The 16,996-nt window shown below is 41.7% G+C and overlaps 3 protein-coding genes across 3 annotated transcripts; 1 reads left to right on the forward strand and 2 right to left on the reverse strand.

Moving 5' to 3' along the window:
• Nucleotides 1–1,937: 1,937 nt before the first annotated feature.
• On the forward strand, nt 1,938–6,211 carry LOC102701220 (KH domain-containing protein At1g09660/At1g09670-like). The gene is made up of 7 exons (XM_006645078.3): nt 1,938–2,548; nt 3,151–3,236; nt 3,929–4,074; nt 4,371–4,487; nt 4,585–4,701; nt 5,358–5,501; nt 5,599–6,211. The coding sequence occupies exons 1-7, from the start codon at nt 2,439–2,441 to the stop codon at nt 5,749–5,751; spliced, it is 873 nt and encodes a 290-aa protein (XP_006645141.1). The 5' UTR covers nt 1,938–2,438; the 3' UTR covers nt 5,752–6,211.
• A 1,580-nt stretch (nt 6,212–7,791) lies between these two features.
• LOC102701496 (keratin, type II cytoskeletal 5-like) lies at nt 7,792–10,137 on the reverse strand. Its single transcript, XM_015837725.2, has 3 exons — nt 9,867–10,137; nt 8,412–8,586; nt 7,792–8,146 (listed from the first exon to the last, which is right to left on the reverse strand). The coding sequence occupies exons 1-3, from the start codon at nt 10,000–10,002 to the stop codon at nt 8,050–8,052; spliced, it is 408 nt and encodes a 135-aa protein (XP_015693211.1). The 5' UTR covers nt 10,003–10,137; the 3' UTR covers nt 7,792–8,049.
• Nucleotides 10,138–11,028: 891 nt separating this feature from the next.
• On the reverse strand, nt 11,029–16,573 carry LOC102701774 (CLP protease regulatory subunit CLPX1, mitochondrial). Its single transcript, XM_006645080.3, has 15 exons — nt 15,808–16,573; nt 14,747–14,808; nt 14,441–14,541; nt 14,233–14,312; nt 14,106–14,156; nt 13,922–13,996; nt 13,777–13,854; nt 13,284–13,340; nt 12,805–12,875; nt 12,552–12,651; nt 12,318–12,422; nt 12,012–12,074; nt 11,807–11,929; nt 11,585–11,743; nt 11,029–11,376 (listed from the first exon to the last, which is right to left on the reverse strand). The coding sequence occupies exons 1-15, from the start codon at nt 16,498–16,500 to the stop codon at nt 11,308–11,310; spliced, it is 1,887 nt and encodes a 628-aa protein (XP_006645143.2). The 5' UTR covers nt 16,501–16,573; the 3' UTR covers nt 11,029–11,307.
• Nucleotides 16,574–16,996: the final 423 nt, after the last annotated feature.

The raw sequence follows: 16,996 nt of genomic DNA on the forward strand, positions 1-16,996 counted from the left end.
CTGAATTTATTTATTTTTTTCTAGCAAAAAATATAATGATGAGAAGGCCAACTCCATGACAGTGGTTACATGCTTTGGCTGCAAACAACCATGACAAATACTATATTCATTTTATATTATAAATAATTTTTAGTTTGCCATAACTCTAAGTGTATAGGAAATATACTAATATGTACGTCGCTAAATTATATTTATTAAATCTATAATTAAATATATTTTATATCATACTACATCTATTCTTACATTTAAGAGATTATTGGTATGAATCTAGATTAATGTCTAGAAATTCAGTTATATTATAGGATGGAGGTACTATTTATTTTTATTGGAAATATTGTTATATTTTACATAAATTTATCAAAACCGTTTGACTCAGTGCACATGGAGTGACTTATAATATGAAAAGGATATCAAAAATGGGAATAAGGTTTTGTTTATTAAATAGAGGCTGTTTAGGCCTAATTCCAAGGAAGCGGCGACCGCACAAAGCTAGGTAAAAAAATACTCTATTTAATAGGAGAGAAAAGGAAAGAAATGGTTGATATAGGTGGCCAGCGTGGACCAATGATTGGAAGAGCCCAAATTTCCTCTACAAAATATCGGAGGGCTGAAGCCGGATGCCCTGGCAAAATGGACGGCCAGGATGAGACGGAGCGGCCCGGGGTTTTTTTTTTTTCACTGTCCAGATTCAGCTGCAGCTATAGTAGTCAACGCCGTCCCCCCAAACGGCCACCAAGATTCCGTTAAATCGGTGAGAAGTGTTTTTTTTTTCTTGTGAGGGTATGGCTAGGGGTACACAGAAGGGAGGCCTCTTTCATGTTCCCCTCTGCATTGGCGCAGTTGCTTAAGATAAAAAAAATTCTCTGTTTCGATTTTGTTTGTGTTTATAAGCCAAAAGTTGAATTTTAATTTTAAATTAAAGTTGATTTTAAAGTTTTCATCATAGCTTATTTTTCAGTCTTTGCTTTTAAATCATTAAAAACATGTATATAAAAGTTTTATCATTTTTTCCTTTTTAAATATGCAGAAAAATCAAACAACATATAATCTTTTATTAAGAAGCACAATAATATATTATTCTTAACCTTATTTCATAATAAACAACATATAAATACTTATACATTATTTTAGGAAGAGACACGAGTATTTATGTTAAGAGTTATTTAGTTTTGCGACTTTTTTGAGGTCATTTGCTTCACTTGGATCAATGTTGTGTAATATTTGTCATTTATATAAAAATTCATAGCGACTTGACACCTTTGAAGTTACAGGTGATGCATAAGGATTTTTCATCATTGCTAAATTCAACCAAATTTTGATCAAACATCAATGTTATGAATATAATCATATTTTCAAAGTAGCTGATGCCATTTCACTTAATAAAGAAGAGTTAATGAGCAAACAATGTGCTAGCTAGAAGACAAAACAGATTAGCTCTACAACACCATTTATGGTGGTTTTATGGTTGTTTAAAGACAATAAAGATAAACTAGAATATTTACCTATTTCGTAGAACCGAATAAATACGACTGCAACATAAGGCGCGAAACGAGAATAATAACGTAAGCTACATCACATGAAATGATTATACTCTACTTAATCACTACTACAATACAAAAGTTTTCTAGAAGCCTACTATTAAATATCGATCATACTTATCAAATATATAAGGAGTGCTATAAACAATGATTAAGCCAATTAGTGTCAATTTCAATCTTAACAGGTCTCTTGGTCCACCTAACTTATTTTACCTGTGTACACAAAATCTATGTTTGGGGTGCACCTAGCAAAACTAGGAAGAGGAGGAGGAGAAGAAAAAAACATGAAAATTACAGAGGAAACTGGGAGCAAGCAGAGTGACCTCAATCATCTGGATTTCAGCGACATATACTGCAGGGAGAGAGAATCCAAAGCCCTCCTTTGGGTTTGTCTCTCTCTTCCTCTCTCTCCCCTCCCACCCACCCCCTCCCCTCTCTTGGTTGTGGAGAGGAGGAGAGGAGAAGAGGAGAGCAAGAACCAAAGCCAAGAAGAGCAGCTGCTGCTGCTGCCAACCCTGCACAGCCTGGGCTTCTTCTTGATCATTGATTGCCCAACTATTACTACCTTCCTGGTTTTTCTGCTATATAGAATCCCATCTACTACTATCAATCTCTTATCTTTCTTCCTATCCCTTATACATATCTTCTCTTGGTTCTTGGAAATCTGCCCCCTCCTCTCCTTGTAGATTTCCTCCGGCTTCAAGGGCCTCTTCCAGTTCAAGGCCGTAGCTTGATCAGTACCAGTTTTGCTCTTCTTCTTCTTCTTCTTCTTCTTCGTTCTTGGTTTTGTTGATCGCTTAGGGGATTGGAATTTTGCGGTTTCTTGGGGTTTCTTGGCCGGTTCGCCCGATCCTGGGGTTCAGTCTTGCGGGAGTGTTTTGAGGTGTTTCCTTCGCTGCCATGGATGATAGGATTCCCCCGCCCTCGCCCTTGCAGTACTCGCCGTCTCCTGTCCATTCTTCCCCTCACCCCCTCAGTTCTTTGAGGTATTCTTCCTCTGAAAGAGAGAGGTGGGTTCCTGCTTCGTCATCTTGCTCTTGAATTTCTTGTTTTTTTTTTCGTGTTATTCTGTGCGATTGGTTTCCTCTCTATTTCTAGGACGAGTTTTGTTTAGGCAATTTGATCCTGGTTTCTGGAAATCTTTATGAGGGTGTACGAGATTCGATGCCGTCGGTGGAGATTTCTGCGTAATTCTGAACTTCTGGATGTGATGTTTGGCATGGATCAAATGCCGCCGGTGTGATGGAGGAGTGATCTGTGGAAATAGGGCTTTTCGGGATTGTTTGCTGATAGATTTGCAAGTGAGGGTAGCTAAAAATGGCTATTAGGAATAGATAGGAGCCATTTTTTTTTGTTTGTTTGGCTGATGCTTGATGTAAAATTTGTGTGTAATAGATTGCTCATTGTTGAGAGCTGCATGTACTCCATATTCTTTTATGGACCTTGCTACATAATTTCTTATTAAAGTTCCTGTTTTTGAGTTTATTACAGTGTGGGCTTAATTTAGATTCTAAATTACTGTTCTGTCTTTTAGAATCTCTGTTAATTTTCTCATGGAAATAATAAAGTCAGAGTAACTAATGCTATACTGATGAGATTGTTTGTGTCGCAGATATCTGGCTGAGTTGCTTGCCGAGAGGCAGAAATTAGCTCCATTTGTACAAGTTCTTCCCTTCTGCACCAGGCTCTTGAACCAAGGTTGTTTCCTTGCCTTCATGAATATTGTAATGTTGCTTGAGTTCTTTACCAGGCAAAAGGAAAAGAAAAGCTAGTCTTGTTAATGTCCCGATGACGCAGTATATTTCTTTACCAATAATTGCTATCTTTAGTTCACCTTTGAGCCATCTAGGTTACAGGCCATAAGTTATAAATTGCTATGATGACTTCATGGTAACCTCAGCTGCATCATTTTAGTTTGCATGATGCTTCTCCATTCCAAGGTTGTTGGTATCATACTATTAATAGATCAGAACTCAGAGGAGTATTACAGTGAATACTTTTGGCTAGATGTTCTTTTAGTCAATTCACCTACCAGTTACCACTATGCTATTATCTACTCCTCAGATAGCTACTATCTCACTAAGTTGATTTTTCCAGTAGGGGCTATGGTAACAGTGCATGTAATCAACTTCATTCTCTACTATCAATAGATAGATTTATGTCAACCAAAAAGTTTACCGTAAGAATGTCCACTCTGGATTGTATTTATATTCTTTAACTGAATGAATGCTTCGTAGTTGAAGTTACTTTATAAATCTGGCAATGTAACCTATACACCTGGCCCTTTTTCCCTGATATAGGCAGCATATATATTGCTACTGGCATTGTTAAACTATTATAAGCCTCTGCATCACCATGTTCTCATCATGATCAAGTTTCATTTCATGCAGAGATTCTGCGGGCATCTTCTTTGCCACCTAACCATAATTATGTTGATCCTGAGAGAATTGAGCATGGTAGCCCATTAAGGTTACCTGGCCTCCCAGTGAATGGTCAGCCAATGGATCTGGAGGGATGGTCAGGGATGCAAACAGAGGTAATGCAACTTCTAGCTATCTTTGATTATCGTTGAAGTTTTTTCTGCTTGTATCATCGATACATTTAAATAACATGTGTAGCATGAGTTATATTACTGAAAGACCATGTTCATTATTTCTCCATGTTGGGTATGTTGCCACATAATTAATGCAGGGTTGTTTCATGAATAAGTGCCCTTTTTATACTCTGCCCATGTCATGGACTACTGGCTCACACCCATGCGGCACTTCATGTCTTATGAACTCTTGAAGCTTCTCTCATCATATAATGGTGTCTTGTTCTTTCCTTTTTCAGAATATGGGGGTTCTACAAGCATCGTCTATGGGCTGGAATGGTCCTCCAGCAATTACTGGCACCCCTGTTGTCAAGAAAGTTGTGAGGCTAGATGTTCCTGTGGACAAGTATCCTAATGTATGCATGGCTTTTCTAATGCTCCTCGTGCTTTCCCTTAGTTTTCTTGCTACGCCATACCATGAATGGTTTACACTCTTCTTTTGTTGCTTTTCAGTACAACTTTGTTGGTCGGTTGTTGGGGCCACGAGGTAACTCACTCAAAAGAGTTGAAGCTTCAACCCAGTGTAGAGTTTATATTCGGGGACGTGGTTCAGTGAAAGATTCTGTTAAGGTATCTAAATGCACACTCTAATTCCCCTATTCTAGTTTCTGACAAGATTGTTTAGTTAGAATTGTTTTGACACATTTTTGGCAGTACCTTATTTTTGTTATTAATTATTATATGGGGTTTGTATTAAATAAACTAGAGGACGTTCCTACTTTCCTAGCCATCATTAATTCGTTTTGTCACAATATTATGAGCATACCATCTTAACTTGTGGCCGGTCCATGTTGATATGCAACCCTTAATCAATTAAACAACATTAATTGCATGTTAAAAGCTTACAGTACAATCTCCAGACGACAGTAGTTACATGCAAGGAATAGCAGACCATGGCACCATGCTAGTTAAGGATAAATAGATTCTTTTCTATTTCAATATTAATATAATAGCTATTCTAGTATTATGAGCTGCAACGTAAGGCTCATTAAGTATGTAATTTCTTCATGAACTTGTTACTACGTCACCCACAAACTGTTATCTAGTAAGCATTCAAATTTTGTTGGGACTGTTTACTGGGCTATTTGCTAATGACTTAATGCTCATTTAAATCTTTCACAATACAGTTTTTTTCCCTGATAATGTAAATCAAGCTTCTTCATCAAGATGTATCTGGCCCACAATACAATATAATTAGAACTTGATGTTCTGATTTTCTAACGTAGGAGGACAAGCTGAGAGATAAACCTGGGTATGAGCACCTGAATGAGCCATTGCATGTGCTTGTGGAAGCAGAGTTCCCAGCAGATATTATTGATGCCCGTCTAAACCAAGCAGTGACTATCCTGGAGGATCTTCTCAAACCAATTGTATGCGCCCTCATTCTTCATTGCTGTCACTATCTTGAATAATTTAAATGTATGATGCTCGATATTAATATGGTAATACCCGGTCTGGTTTTGACAGGATGAGTCCATGGACTACTACAAGAAGCAACAATTGAGGGAGCTGGCCATTCTAAATGGCACCCTGAGAGAGGAGAGTCCAAGTCCTCACCTCAGCCCCAGTGTCTCCCCCTTTAACTCCACTGGGATGAAGCGCGCGAAAACAGGACGGTGATCTTGGTTCCAAAAGCATTATTATTCTCCAAATCTGGTCATGGTTCTATGTCTGATCACATGCATGTTGTGCTTCTGGAGATGATTGGTGATGCATATGCTAGGATCATCAGTGCTGGCCTATGCCTGTCATGATCTGCCTTGTTTTATCACCCCGTTCGGTCCTTGGGGTGAATGGTCTCTGTGGGCTTGATGTTTGACGGTATTATTATTTATTCTTTGTGCATCTGACTTCTGAATATTAACATTATTGGTTTGGGTAAGTTAACAAGGCCTGGTTGGCCACTCTAGAAAGTTGGGATCCAATTGTCAGGACAATAATCAGGTTTTGTCGGTGTACCTGAAAGAATAGTTGTAATTTGTCAAAGGGGCTGGTGCTCTTGTGTGCTAGTACAAGACAACCAAGCAAGCAAGTATAGCTCAGAGACAACCTCCATTAATGATTATTTTGCATTCATACATGTCGTTTTCCTGTCTCCTCATTCTTCATTTTTCATCCATCCATCCAGCAATCTTGTTCTGCATGGCCACAGGTGAGCTTCCATCTAGGTGATTTGATTAACTCTCCATTGATGAATGTAAGCAGCTAATCTCTACTGTTTCTGGGCACTGTTGTCTGCCTGATTGTCCATGTTATTTATGTGCAAGATGATGGCGTTGGCATGCACACTTGACACTGGCATTGTGTGACAGTGTGATGAGTGGTTTCCTCTCCATGTTTGCTGGGTAGCCTGTGGTTGAGATCATGTGCACGGTGGCAGTTTTGGCCATTAAAGTGCCGGCGGCCATGGCTGCATGTGGGGAGGAGGGTGATCTGGCATGCATGCCCACCGGAGAAAGAAAAAGGCTTTCTCTGAATTCTGAACCTCTCTCTCTCTCTCTCTCTCTCTCTCTCAAAAATCTCAATCATTTGTGCAGGCTTTTGATTTCACGCCTTTTGCCAGAGTAGCAACGCAGAAAAACGTCATGGATCTTTCCATAGATTACCTGCCATGCTATCATCATCTTACTCTTTTCTCATGTGGTCCAAAGTGAAGTTTGAATGAAGAAGATTGTAGAATTCTTCCCCCCTTTTTTTTTTTGGGTTTAGAAGTCTCGTCAGGTTTCCTAAAGCTAGGGCAGAAACTGCAATTCATCCGGCGGCTTGGTGAAGCAGTGAAAAAGCAGTAGTGAGTGGCTTGGTGACACTGATTGCACTGATGCCTTTTGATAGTGTACTGAATCTTGAAAGGACCATGGCTCCAATTCTCCCAACTTACTACTTGTGTAGTACTTCGATGACATTGATCGCAGTGATGGCGAAAGTCATGCAAACGCCTTTGGAGAGTGAGGCAGACTTGGGCAGAAGAGCACCTCTTAACATCCATCCCATGGGTGCTTGAACTACACTGATAGAAAATGTTGGGAAATCATGACCCTCTAATCTACTCCTACAATTAACAATTTCCTCTCAAAACCAAAATGTGCAGCTGAATTGGACGTCTGCTTTAGCATGACGTTTTTCAATAGCAACCTCTCGTCCCCTCCCACGAGATAGGAGACATTGAGTAATAAATAATATCATCTGTGGCATTTCACTTTCATGTTACGTGTGGAGGGCGTTTGGTCCACAGTGCTGTGCCCAAAATTTCGGAGTATTTTAGCAGCGTAAGCTAGCTTATTAAACAAAGTGGCATGCCTGAGATGAGATCAAGATCACGACACAAACAAGCATTACTAGTCAACAAAGGAATACGTAACGAATGGATTAGAAGGGATTGAGCCTTTGAAGGGGACGTTCTGCAAAAAAAATTGTAAGTTACGAAACAAGCGTTCATGGCAGCAGCAGATGAGCACGGAGCGCCGACAGCGACGCCCACCGGGATATTTCAATGCGAAACGGCGTCAACATCACATGGTGTTGCATCCTCGCACATGGTTGGCAGATTAATAAGTTGTGGCTCGTTAGTTTTAGAAATTTATAAGATTAATCATGATACAGATAATTAAATTTCTGAATTTCATAGGACTAAAGTGTAATTAAACTTAAAAATAATTTAACTAACATAAAACTAAATGATGCATAGATATAAATATTATGATACCGTAGCGTTAGCACGGGTATATTGCCAGCACTTCTAGGGCTCCAAGAGAGCGTAGAATATTGACAGCATATCTCATGAATCCCTCAAGAAAAAAAAAATATATTCGCTGTAACATCAAGCAAGCAAGGGTTCACTTCAGTTCAGCTCAGGCACGTGCAGTGCCTCAAAGCTAGTGGATACCGAGCTGTTCCTTCATGTGCTGTTTGCTCTACAATCTAGATGCGCCTCCATTTATCAATCTCCTTTGATGTCGCTTTGATCAGTTTCCTTGTGCTCTCTATCATCTCATCGAATAGGATATCAAACTGTTCACTGCAAGAATTTTATAAACATAATTCATGAATATGAGATAACATGTGGTGATCAATCATTTATGAAGGAACAGTGTGCTAGAAACAGTTGAATGCTTAACCACAGATAGCTAGTCCTCTACACATTCAACCTAAAGCTCCCATAAAAAAGTAGGCCTAACCCTTTCGATATCTCCAATAACAACAGACAAGAATATTAAATTCCATCTGTGATGTAAGAATCTTAGACAATAGAAACTGAAGTCCAGTGTATAGAGATTACTTACTCGTAAGGAAGGTTTCTGGAATTCTGGAGTGATCTCCTGATGTTTGAATATCTTCCATTCTCATCATATGCAATTCCTTTTCCAAAACCATATCCAAAACCAATTCCTATCCCACACCCAGCACCAGCTCCCAATCCCAACTGCAAACCAGGGAATCCGGCCCCAATTCCGGCACCTGTTCAGCCACAAAGAAGTGAGGGGAACTGGGAACAGAAAAAGATCACGGAACTACAGGAGATCAAACAATGCCAATGATCAGCATATGCAAAATCATATATTCATATGAGATTTAGTTTTCAGAGTTCCTGCCTACATAGATTGTTCTTTGCAGTTGTTCTTTTTTTAATATTTGCGAGGATAACATCTTCTACTGAAATTTTGAAACAACTAGTAATAGATTTATTACAGTAAGAGGAACAGTTTAACCTTCAGTGCAGGTGCACATGCACTGGTTTTCTTATCAGCAATGAGCAAAACGTATAGGATGCATACTATTCCAAATCTCAGCTATACAAACTGATATGCAATCAAATATCTATTGCAGAGACATCAAGCTTCGATGTGAATACTCTGCAAGCTTACTTTACTACTGTTAAAAATAGAGGTCGTGTAAATGATGTAATTAATCAAGTATTGAATGCTGAAAGAAACTGCTCTTAAGAGGGCAATAGGGGTATAGTTTTCTGACAATGGGAGGTCATATGAGTCATTGTCTCGTTTTCAGGTTAGACGACTACATATTGTGCCATCAGAAGTATACCATCGGTATATCAAAATTATATCTTCCCATTCATGATAGCCTTGTGGCTCTTGACGAGTGAATTGTCAACAGTACCCCTTATCATACTATGGTTTGACCACAACATCCTCGTTAAGCATCAGAACGGAATGTCAAGTCTACAAATATTTGCACAGAACCTTTCTCGCTGAACATACCATGCTACTTCTCTTCTTCGATAAAGTGCGAGTTTCCCTATTCAGTCATCTGCACTCAAAATTAGACGGTTGCACTGTTGTTTACAAGGCAATTAACTCATATTTTCACATGAATCGAATATAACCTATATGCTCAAATTCAGAGACACAAGTTTCAGATGATTTCTACAGTACAGGAAACAATCAACCTCACCAGAATCCTCCAACCCAACATTTCAAAGGGGCCTAAATGGACGTCTCTTTATAGTATTTGCGTAAGTATTGGTGATAAGAGAATCCGTATTTGAGTTTGCGAACCTGATAATTTATCCCCACCGAGAGCACCAAAATTCCAAATTAAACACTGGTCAATAGCCTAAGTGCTCGAGCACGCCTTGGCCGCTAGAACCCTCGCAAACACGTGGCGAACCCTACCGAAGGCGTTCGACAACAGGAGAGAGAGAGAGAGAGAGAGAGAGAGAGAGAGAGGAGCTGAGGAGGAAGCCGTGATGGTTTATGGATGGCGAAGCGGCCGCGTACCGCCGATGAGGCCGAACCCGACGCCGACGCCGCAGCCGGCGCCGATGCCGAGGGAGGGCCCCAGCTTTCCCAGCGCCTCCGACCTCACCACCGGGAGGCCCCACCGCGACGAGCCCCTCCTGCCGCCGAACGCCATCCCTCCTCTCTCTCCCCCCGCTTTCCCGCGCGCGCGCGCGGCGGCGCCACCCGCCGAGTTCACGGCGAGCAGGAGGAGATTCTTCGAGATTCTCAGCGACTCGCGCGGCCTCCTCAAGCGCCACGGGCTCACGGCAGCGTCGGGGAAGGGAGGGGGATGAGGGGGTCCCGTTAGGCCGCATCTTGCCACACGATTCGCCTTGCGATTCGTGCAGGCGAGTTTCGCGCGTAAAAGGCCTAGTGGGCTAAGGCCCATTTCTGGGCTGGATTCATGTGCTCCAGTGTGGAAGTAGTCTGTTTGGCCTCCTCAACTATAGGTGATGCCCGGCCTCCACAGTAAAACCGGGTTTATCATCTCCCTCGTCCGATGAAACCGGTTTATTTTCTCTCCTGTGGTTTTGACGAGGTTTTGTTCTACCTGACGTTTCTGTGGCAACTGATATGGTCCCTCTCTCGGTCTCTCCCCACCACTCTCGATGCAGTCAGGATCATCTTTTGGCTTTGAGTTTGGATTATAATCTAAAATTTAAATTTTTAACCTTAAATTTAGAGTTAATTTTAAGATTTTTTTCACCGAATTTTATTTTGTAACTTTAGCTTTTAGGTCGTTATAAAAACATATATATTAAATTTTTATTCATAAATTATTTTATTTACAACTATGTCATTTGGCATTTTCTTCCAAACACCCTAGAGATGACCTGTGATGGTGAAAACTCTGAGCATACCCTGAATCATGCAGAACTTCGTCTTTTTTTTCTCTCTTTTCATCTGTTTAATCTCCCGTTTGAACTGATAGTTTAATCGTCGATTTTTACTTGTTTGTAAAAACACCTAATGCACCAAACTTTTTTCTTTTCAGTTCTGATCAAGAGAGAGAAGTAAGAACTTCATCTTATTTTTCAGGTTTTTCGTACTGAAATACTTCCACATTACCCCAGAACGTCAACCGCTCAGCCGCTACAGTACTTCACAGACAGAAACTTGAACGGTATGTTTCTGGGAAAAAAAAGAGACCTTATCATCATTTCAGGATATAATGATCTTTTTATACTTTTGCCTACAATTGAACTGCCCAGTTGGTGGCTTCAGGGGGGAAATATTAGGCAAATTTACTTATCAGGAGGGTTGCTCAATGAAAAGGCAACTCCTGTTTTACATGAATTACAACAAATGGCGCTATAGACCTGCTTGTCAGAACACAAGCAAAAATAAATTACAGAAAAATTTGTAAGACAACAAGCGGCTTGGATGTGAGTGTGAGGGGAAGATCATGTTACATGTTGAATGAAGTTGGTCAAATTAATTACAAGCTAACAAATCTTGTCATCATATATGCATCTTCAAGTTCACCCGCCAAACCCTCGTTAGTTTCCTGCAAGTGAAACACAGACATTAGTCCCGAGTATGCAAGTCGAAAGTTCTGCTGCCATTTTCCTTTTGCATTATTTTACCTACGAGGCTATAAGATTTAACAGATTATTCCTCGACAGCAATTATAAGATAAATATTGCGAGGGATTAATTGCTTTTGATCTGTTGGATATAAAGAGATTTTCATTGTGACTGCATCGAGTATCCTACCGGAGAATTCTTCGTGTTAGTTGTTGTTATGTACTCCTCCAATGCACCGTCACCCCGAAGAATTTTAGCTCCACATCCTGGCCTGTCAATTGAACCTATTGCCTCCTCATCCAACACAACGGCGTCGACCCGTTCACTTCCTGTTTTCTCGTCTGGGATCTGATTAAAAGAAGCGTCAGAATGTACTGCGTCACTATTACAAAAACAGTGCATGAAGCCTACCTCATACATAGCCTCCAATAGAAGGCTTTCCAAGATGGCTCTCAGACCACGTGCACCAGTGTTTCTGGCCATAGACTTCTGTGCTACCATTCTCAGTGCACCATCAGTAAAGTGCAACTTAACCTGAAAAAGAAAAACACGAGTGGGGATTAGATGTGACTGAATATAAGAAATTTATTAGCGTCGTAGGTTTCTGTGGACTCACATTGTTCAGGCTAAACATTTTCCTGTATTGTCTGGAAAGAGAATTCTTTGGTTCTGTAAGGACCTGAGTGCGGATCAAATAACTTCAGTTAGTTTCAGTAGGCAGGTATGACATATTATATAGAACTTGTACAGAACATATAAAACAGATTTCATCATGGGCATAGAAGTTTATCTGATGGAAGGCATGATGATACTGAGCTAAGACGACATTGACGGCATAACTCATCAACATTGTGCCTACTTTTTTTTTGCAAAACAATTTTCCAAAAGAAAGAGGATCTACATAGTATTTTGCTCCAACTACCTGAACAAGCTGATCTTCATTGAGAGCTGTCAAACTAACTAAAATAGGCAAGCGTCCAATGAACTCTGGTATCAAACCATATCTTGCAAGATCACCACTCTCAACCTGCAAAAGGATGTGTTTTCATATTCACGACCATGTGGATAATTCATTAAGATGAAACACAGGTCCATAATCTTGGTGCGAACAAGTAGAACATAAGGAGTTTTGTTGATTAGGTTCCCAAATGCTTACGGATTCTAATAATGATGAAGTAACCATTGGATCAGTCACTCCAGAACTTCTCATGTTTGTACGAATGGGTGCCCCAAAACCTATAGATGAATCTTGGCGCCTGCTTGTGTCAGATATCAGAGTTAAAGTCCGCACTCCCCATAGAAATGGCTAGTAAATGATTGACACTAAATGCCAATTTTCAATTTTCTGTAAAATTTCTGTAAAATAGCAAGAAAAAGGCCAGCTTCTACACTCAATAAACCTGCAATACCTTTCAGAAATAGTCTTCTCCAAGTCGACAAAAGCACCACCACATATGAAAAGAATATCCTTTGTGTCTATCTGCAATTGTGAGATTCCGTTACAGGCTTGTCATGATGAAAAACAATGAAGAAATGGAAATACCCTTAAAGTGCTGACATTGCTCAGTGAAAACAAAGACTCCAGAAATAAAAATATTTTTATGCCATTGGGCATCGATATAACAACCGGTGGGTCAATGCTAATATTATAGAACTCCTCTCTGAGACAGTTAATGGATGCATACAATTTTGCACCAACCATAAGTCTAGTTTATAGCTTTCCAAGTCTTAACTCTTCTCACTTCACTATGTACCGTGTAGAGGCATCCTTCCCATTCATCAAAAATTACTCACAACCACAACAATTCAATATGTTCATGTTGAGTGTGATCATTTTGCGTTCCTATGATACTAAATGTATGCAATAAGGGCCCGAAGAGTATGTAACCTGTATGCTTTCATTGCGAGAATTCTTGCGAGATCCTTTCTCAGGAATGCTAACAACCTGCGTAAGAAATATAAGTTAAAACTCTCCCCTATATATATAGAAAATTAAAATACCACTTTGTTAGCAAATTTCATCTGTTAATGGTTTCCATTATTTGAATTACAGGTAGAGCAGAAAGGTCAACGAGATCAGGATCAAGTGGAAACTTCTATGTACAACAGCTGCTGTTGTTAGCCTATTACATCAATGACCGTATTGCATAGGTTTGCACTACACTAAGCCTAGTCCTTACTTGAATAATCAAATCCTTGGCTGTATGTAATGCATGTATGAAAGTGACTGTTACAGTTTTTATAGACTGCAGTCTCTTGATCAGAGATGCAAGTAATCTAAAGATAGTTCATATTGTAGCTGCTAAAATTAAATAGCAATTACTCAAAACATTGGAATTAGAGGGGAGAACCAATAACATGCATGATCACTGATCACTTACAGTTCCTTCTAGGATTTTTAACAACGCCTGTTGTACACCTTCACCAGATACATCCCTGCTAACATTTGCACTCTCTGCCTGCAATATGGTGGTGGTTTACAAACCTTCCAGTCAAAAAGCTCCTTGGCAAGAAAAAAATATGTACCTTCTTTGTTATTTTATCTACTTCGTCTATGTACACTATCCCTTGTTGGGCAGCTTGAACATTATATTCAGCAGCCTGCAAACAAATTCAGAACGAATAGTGTTGAATTTCTTTCTCAAATGAGCATGTATAATGATATAATCCAACAACTAAAGGAAAAGAATTGATAACCAACTACACATACCACTAGTAACTTCTGCAATATCGACTCTACATCTTCACCTACATAACCAGCCTGCAAAATGTTGCCACTTTTAATATAGACCATCATCTAAAATTTCCTAAACACATAGTACAATCACTAAACTTGCCTGTGTTAATGATGTTGCATCCGCTATAATGAATGGCACGTTTACAATGCGTGCTAGTGTTTTTGCGAGCAATGTTTTTCCTGCCAGCAGATAACATTTAGAGATATATCACTGCCAGTTGCAATTTAAAGTAAATTTGTTCATACATTGTACGGTATCATGCAAAAGTTATATAGAATATATGGAATGTTTCTTTAGAATCACTGACCTGAGCCAGTTGGACCCATTAGAAGTACATTGCTTTTATCTATTTCTATGGTATTTTGATCATCGTTTGCAGTGTCTAGCCACCCAGAATTGGCAGAACATCTGGATACAGCAGCAGCACATGCATACATAAAAACCAGAACGTGGAATTGCAAAAATTAGCAACTTGTTTTGACACGCAGCCTTATGAATTCCCGCATTAAAAGCTTGCAGAAACACTTCGGTATTTTTTCTATCTCATGATATTTATTATGGAGGTTTGTTATAAAGGCTAAAATAATGCAGAAATGTTATGACAGAGACTAACCCTTTCTGTACAGTCGCGTTATATATTCTCTTGTAGTGGTTGTATACAGCTACAGATAGTACCTGAAACGAAAATAAAGAGGTTTGGAACTTTGGATAAGTGTGAAAAAACAAATTTGACTCCCAGAAAAGAATAATGATGTAGTACTTATTAGTGCAGTTCACTATAACAAGATGCTATGCACCAAGCTACCAACTATTAGTACTTCCAAGTTAGAGCATCTCTAAGAGAATGACCATCTTACTCGTCATACTTAAATTTGACAATTTTGCATAAAAAATACTCTCCAAGCGAGTGGCTATTTGACTTGCTATGCTATTTGAATGGCTAAACTTGAGTTCTCAATGGCCAAATCTAGCAACTCATTCCCCCACTAACACAATTGCTATCCGTGGGTCCCACGTGGGTAGGACCCTCTTGTCATCCTCCCCTTGTCAGGATTTAGAGAGTGAGGATGGATAGTCTCTTGGAGATGCTCTTAAAACCAAAAAGGTGTCTAATCCAGTATTTATAGGTTTTGCAGATTGCACAAGTAACTCCAGCCAAATTTGGTTCATGGCACATTCATACACACACCAACAGCATGGTATCATTCAAATCAAGCAGTCATCCACAATCTGCATAGGGGCCTCTAATCCGCAATCTGCAGCATTGATGGAGATCTATGAAGCAATTGCTGAATTTATTAACAGAATTTAATTCAACTACCTTGCTACCAAACCAAAAAAAGTCAGAACTGGGAGCCCATTTGAGAACCAAACGGGCAAGCAAACACACGACCGAGCGGTGACTTCTAAGCTAAGATAGTGTTCAAATCCAGTGCATTCCTGCATTGCCCCAGACAGACATAATTTAACTAATTATGTCATGCAGACACACATTCTGACAGATGCTCTCTGAACACCTTAAAATTTCACCTCGTCAAAAACAAGCTACCCGCACCGGCCTGCACAAGGTACCCACATTGCATCACCCATGACTGCAAGTCTTCAATCGCACCAAATCACAAGGATCCTACCCCAATTTAGATCGAAGGACACGAAATTGGGGGAAATGGGTACCTTTTTAGCTTTCCCCTGCCCGATGACGAACTCGTCAAGCCTCCGGCACATCTCCCGCGGCGTCGGAAGCTCTTCTCCCAGGCTGGCCCCTCCCCACCATTCCCTCTTAGGTGCAGCGCTCGTACCCTCCCCTCCCGAGGAATCCCCGCTGCTCCCGCCACCGCCGCCGCCTCCTCCTCCTCCCCCTCCTCCTCCTTCCTCCCTCACTCTCCTCCGCCCCGGTCTCCGCTGTCGCGACGGAACGTGCGGCATCGCCGGCAACGGCGGCGTAGGAAGAGGCGGCATCGGGAAATCGTCCGGCGGGCGCTCCGATATCATCCTCCTGATCCGATCAGCGAACCCCTCCCGGCCGGCGTCCTCGTCCTCTCCGCCGATGCCCGCGGGGATCTCGAGGAACGAGCCGCGCAGGGGCTCGATCCGGTGCGCTCGGAACATGAACGCCGCGCTGCACGCGGGGCACACGCTCGCGCCGTCGTGGTGGTAGCCCTGCGACCCGTCGCCCCCTCCCCCCGCCCCCGCGGCCGGGAGCGGGTGGACGGAGAACTGGACGGCCATGTGCGCCGCGCAGCGCGGGCAATTGGCCTCCGCGCGGACCCTCCCTCCGCCGCCGCCGCCGGAGCAGCACCTCCGCACCGCCGCCGCCGCGGTGAGGGGCGCCGCCGCCTCCCGAAGCTTCGAGAAGGTTCGCAACATGGCGAGAGGGGGAGCGGAGCGTTCCCCCGATGCGGTGGTGGTGGAGGTGGAGGTCGAGACGAGACGAGACGGAGAGGAGATAATAGGAGTGTGGGCGGCGTGCCGGAGTGGCTTCGCTTTATACCGAGGCGGAGCCAAGTGTTATGCCGCGATTTTGATTGGGGCGATCCGGGCCGTCGGATGGGGGTGACGTGGACGCCATCCCCGACGCTGGTGCCCGCGCCAACCGTCCTGCGGACCGGAGCGGTTAACGGCCGGGGCTGGATGGGAGGGCGACATGTGGGCCACCGGTTTGCGGGAACCGCCTCTCTGCCATGTGAGGCACGTGGGGCCCGCACCCACCAGCCCGGTCACTCGCCACCAGATGCGGGGGGTGACGGGGAGGGAAACGGAGATGGAGGAGAACCTTATCTTCCCGGATGGCTTTCGCTTACGCAAACTCTTTGGGTAAACGCGAAAAGTCTCATCGGTGTATTTGTTAAAGAATAATTTATCA

This window comes from Oryza brachyantha, chromosome 1 (genome assembly GCF_000231095.2).
Source record: "Oryza brachyantha chromosome 1, ObraRS2, whole genome shotgun sequence".
Classification (NCBI taxonomy): Eukaryota; Viridiplantae; Streptophyta; class Magnoliopsida; order Poales; family Poaceae; genus Oryza; species Oryza brachyantha.

Excerpts from the sequence above, each read along its gene's own strand:
- LOC102701220 (XM_006645078.3), top strand. The coding sequence starts at position 2,439 with ATGGATGATAGGATTCCCCCGCCCTCGCCCTTGCAGTACTCGCCGTCT. Across the intron at positions 4,488-4,584 it reads CTGTGGACAAGTATCCTAAT|TACAACTTTGTTGGTCGGTT; the intron begins GTATGCATGGCT and ends GTTGCTTTTCAG. Across the intron at positions 5,502-5,598 it reads AGGATCTTCTCAAACCAATT|GATGAGTCCATGGACTACTA; the intron begins GTATGCGCCCTC and ends TGGTTTTGACAG.
- LOC102701496 (XM_015837725.2), bottom strand. The coding sequence starts at position 10,002 with ATGGCGTTCGGCGGCAGGAGGGGCTCGTCGCGGTGGGGCCTCCCGGTG. Across the intron at positions 8,587-9,866 it reads CGGGTTCGGCCTCATCGGCG|GTGCCGGAATTGGGGCCGGA; the intron begins GTACGCGGCCGC and ends GTGGCTGAACAG. Across the intron at positions 8,147-8,411 it reads TCCAGAAACCTTCCTTACGA|TGAACAGTTTGATATCCTAT; the intron begins GTAAGTAATCTC and ends AAATTCTTGCAG.
- LOC102701774 (XM_006645080.3), bottom strand. The coding sequence starts at position 16,500 with ATGTTGCGAACCTTCTCGAAGCTTCGGGAGGCGGCGGCGCCCCTCACC. Across the intron at positions 13,997-14,105 it reads TATTGCAGAAGTTACTAGTG|GCTGCTGAATATAATGTTCA; the intron begins GTATGTGTAGTT and ends ATTTGTTTGCAG. Across the intron at positions 11,744-11,806 it reads TATTGGAGGCTATGTATGAG|ATCCCAGACGAGAAAACAGG; the intron begins GTAGGCTTCATG and ends TCTTTTAATCAG.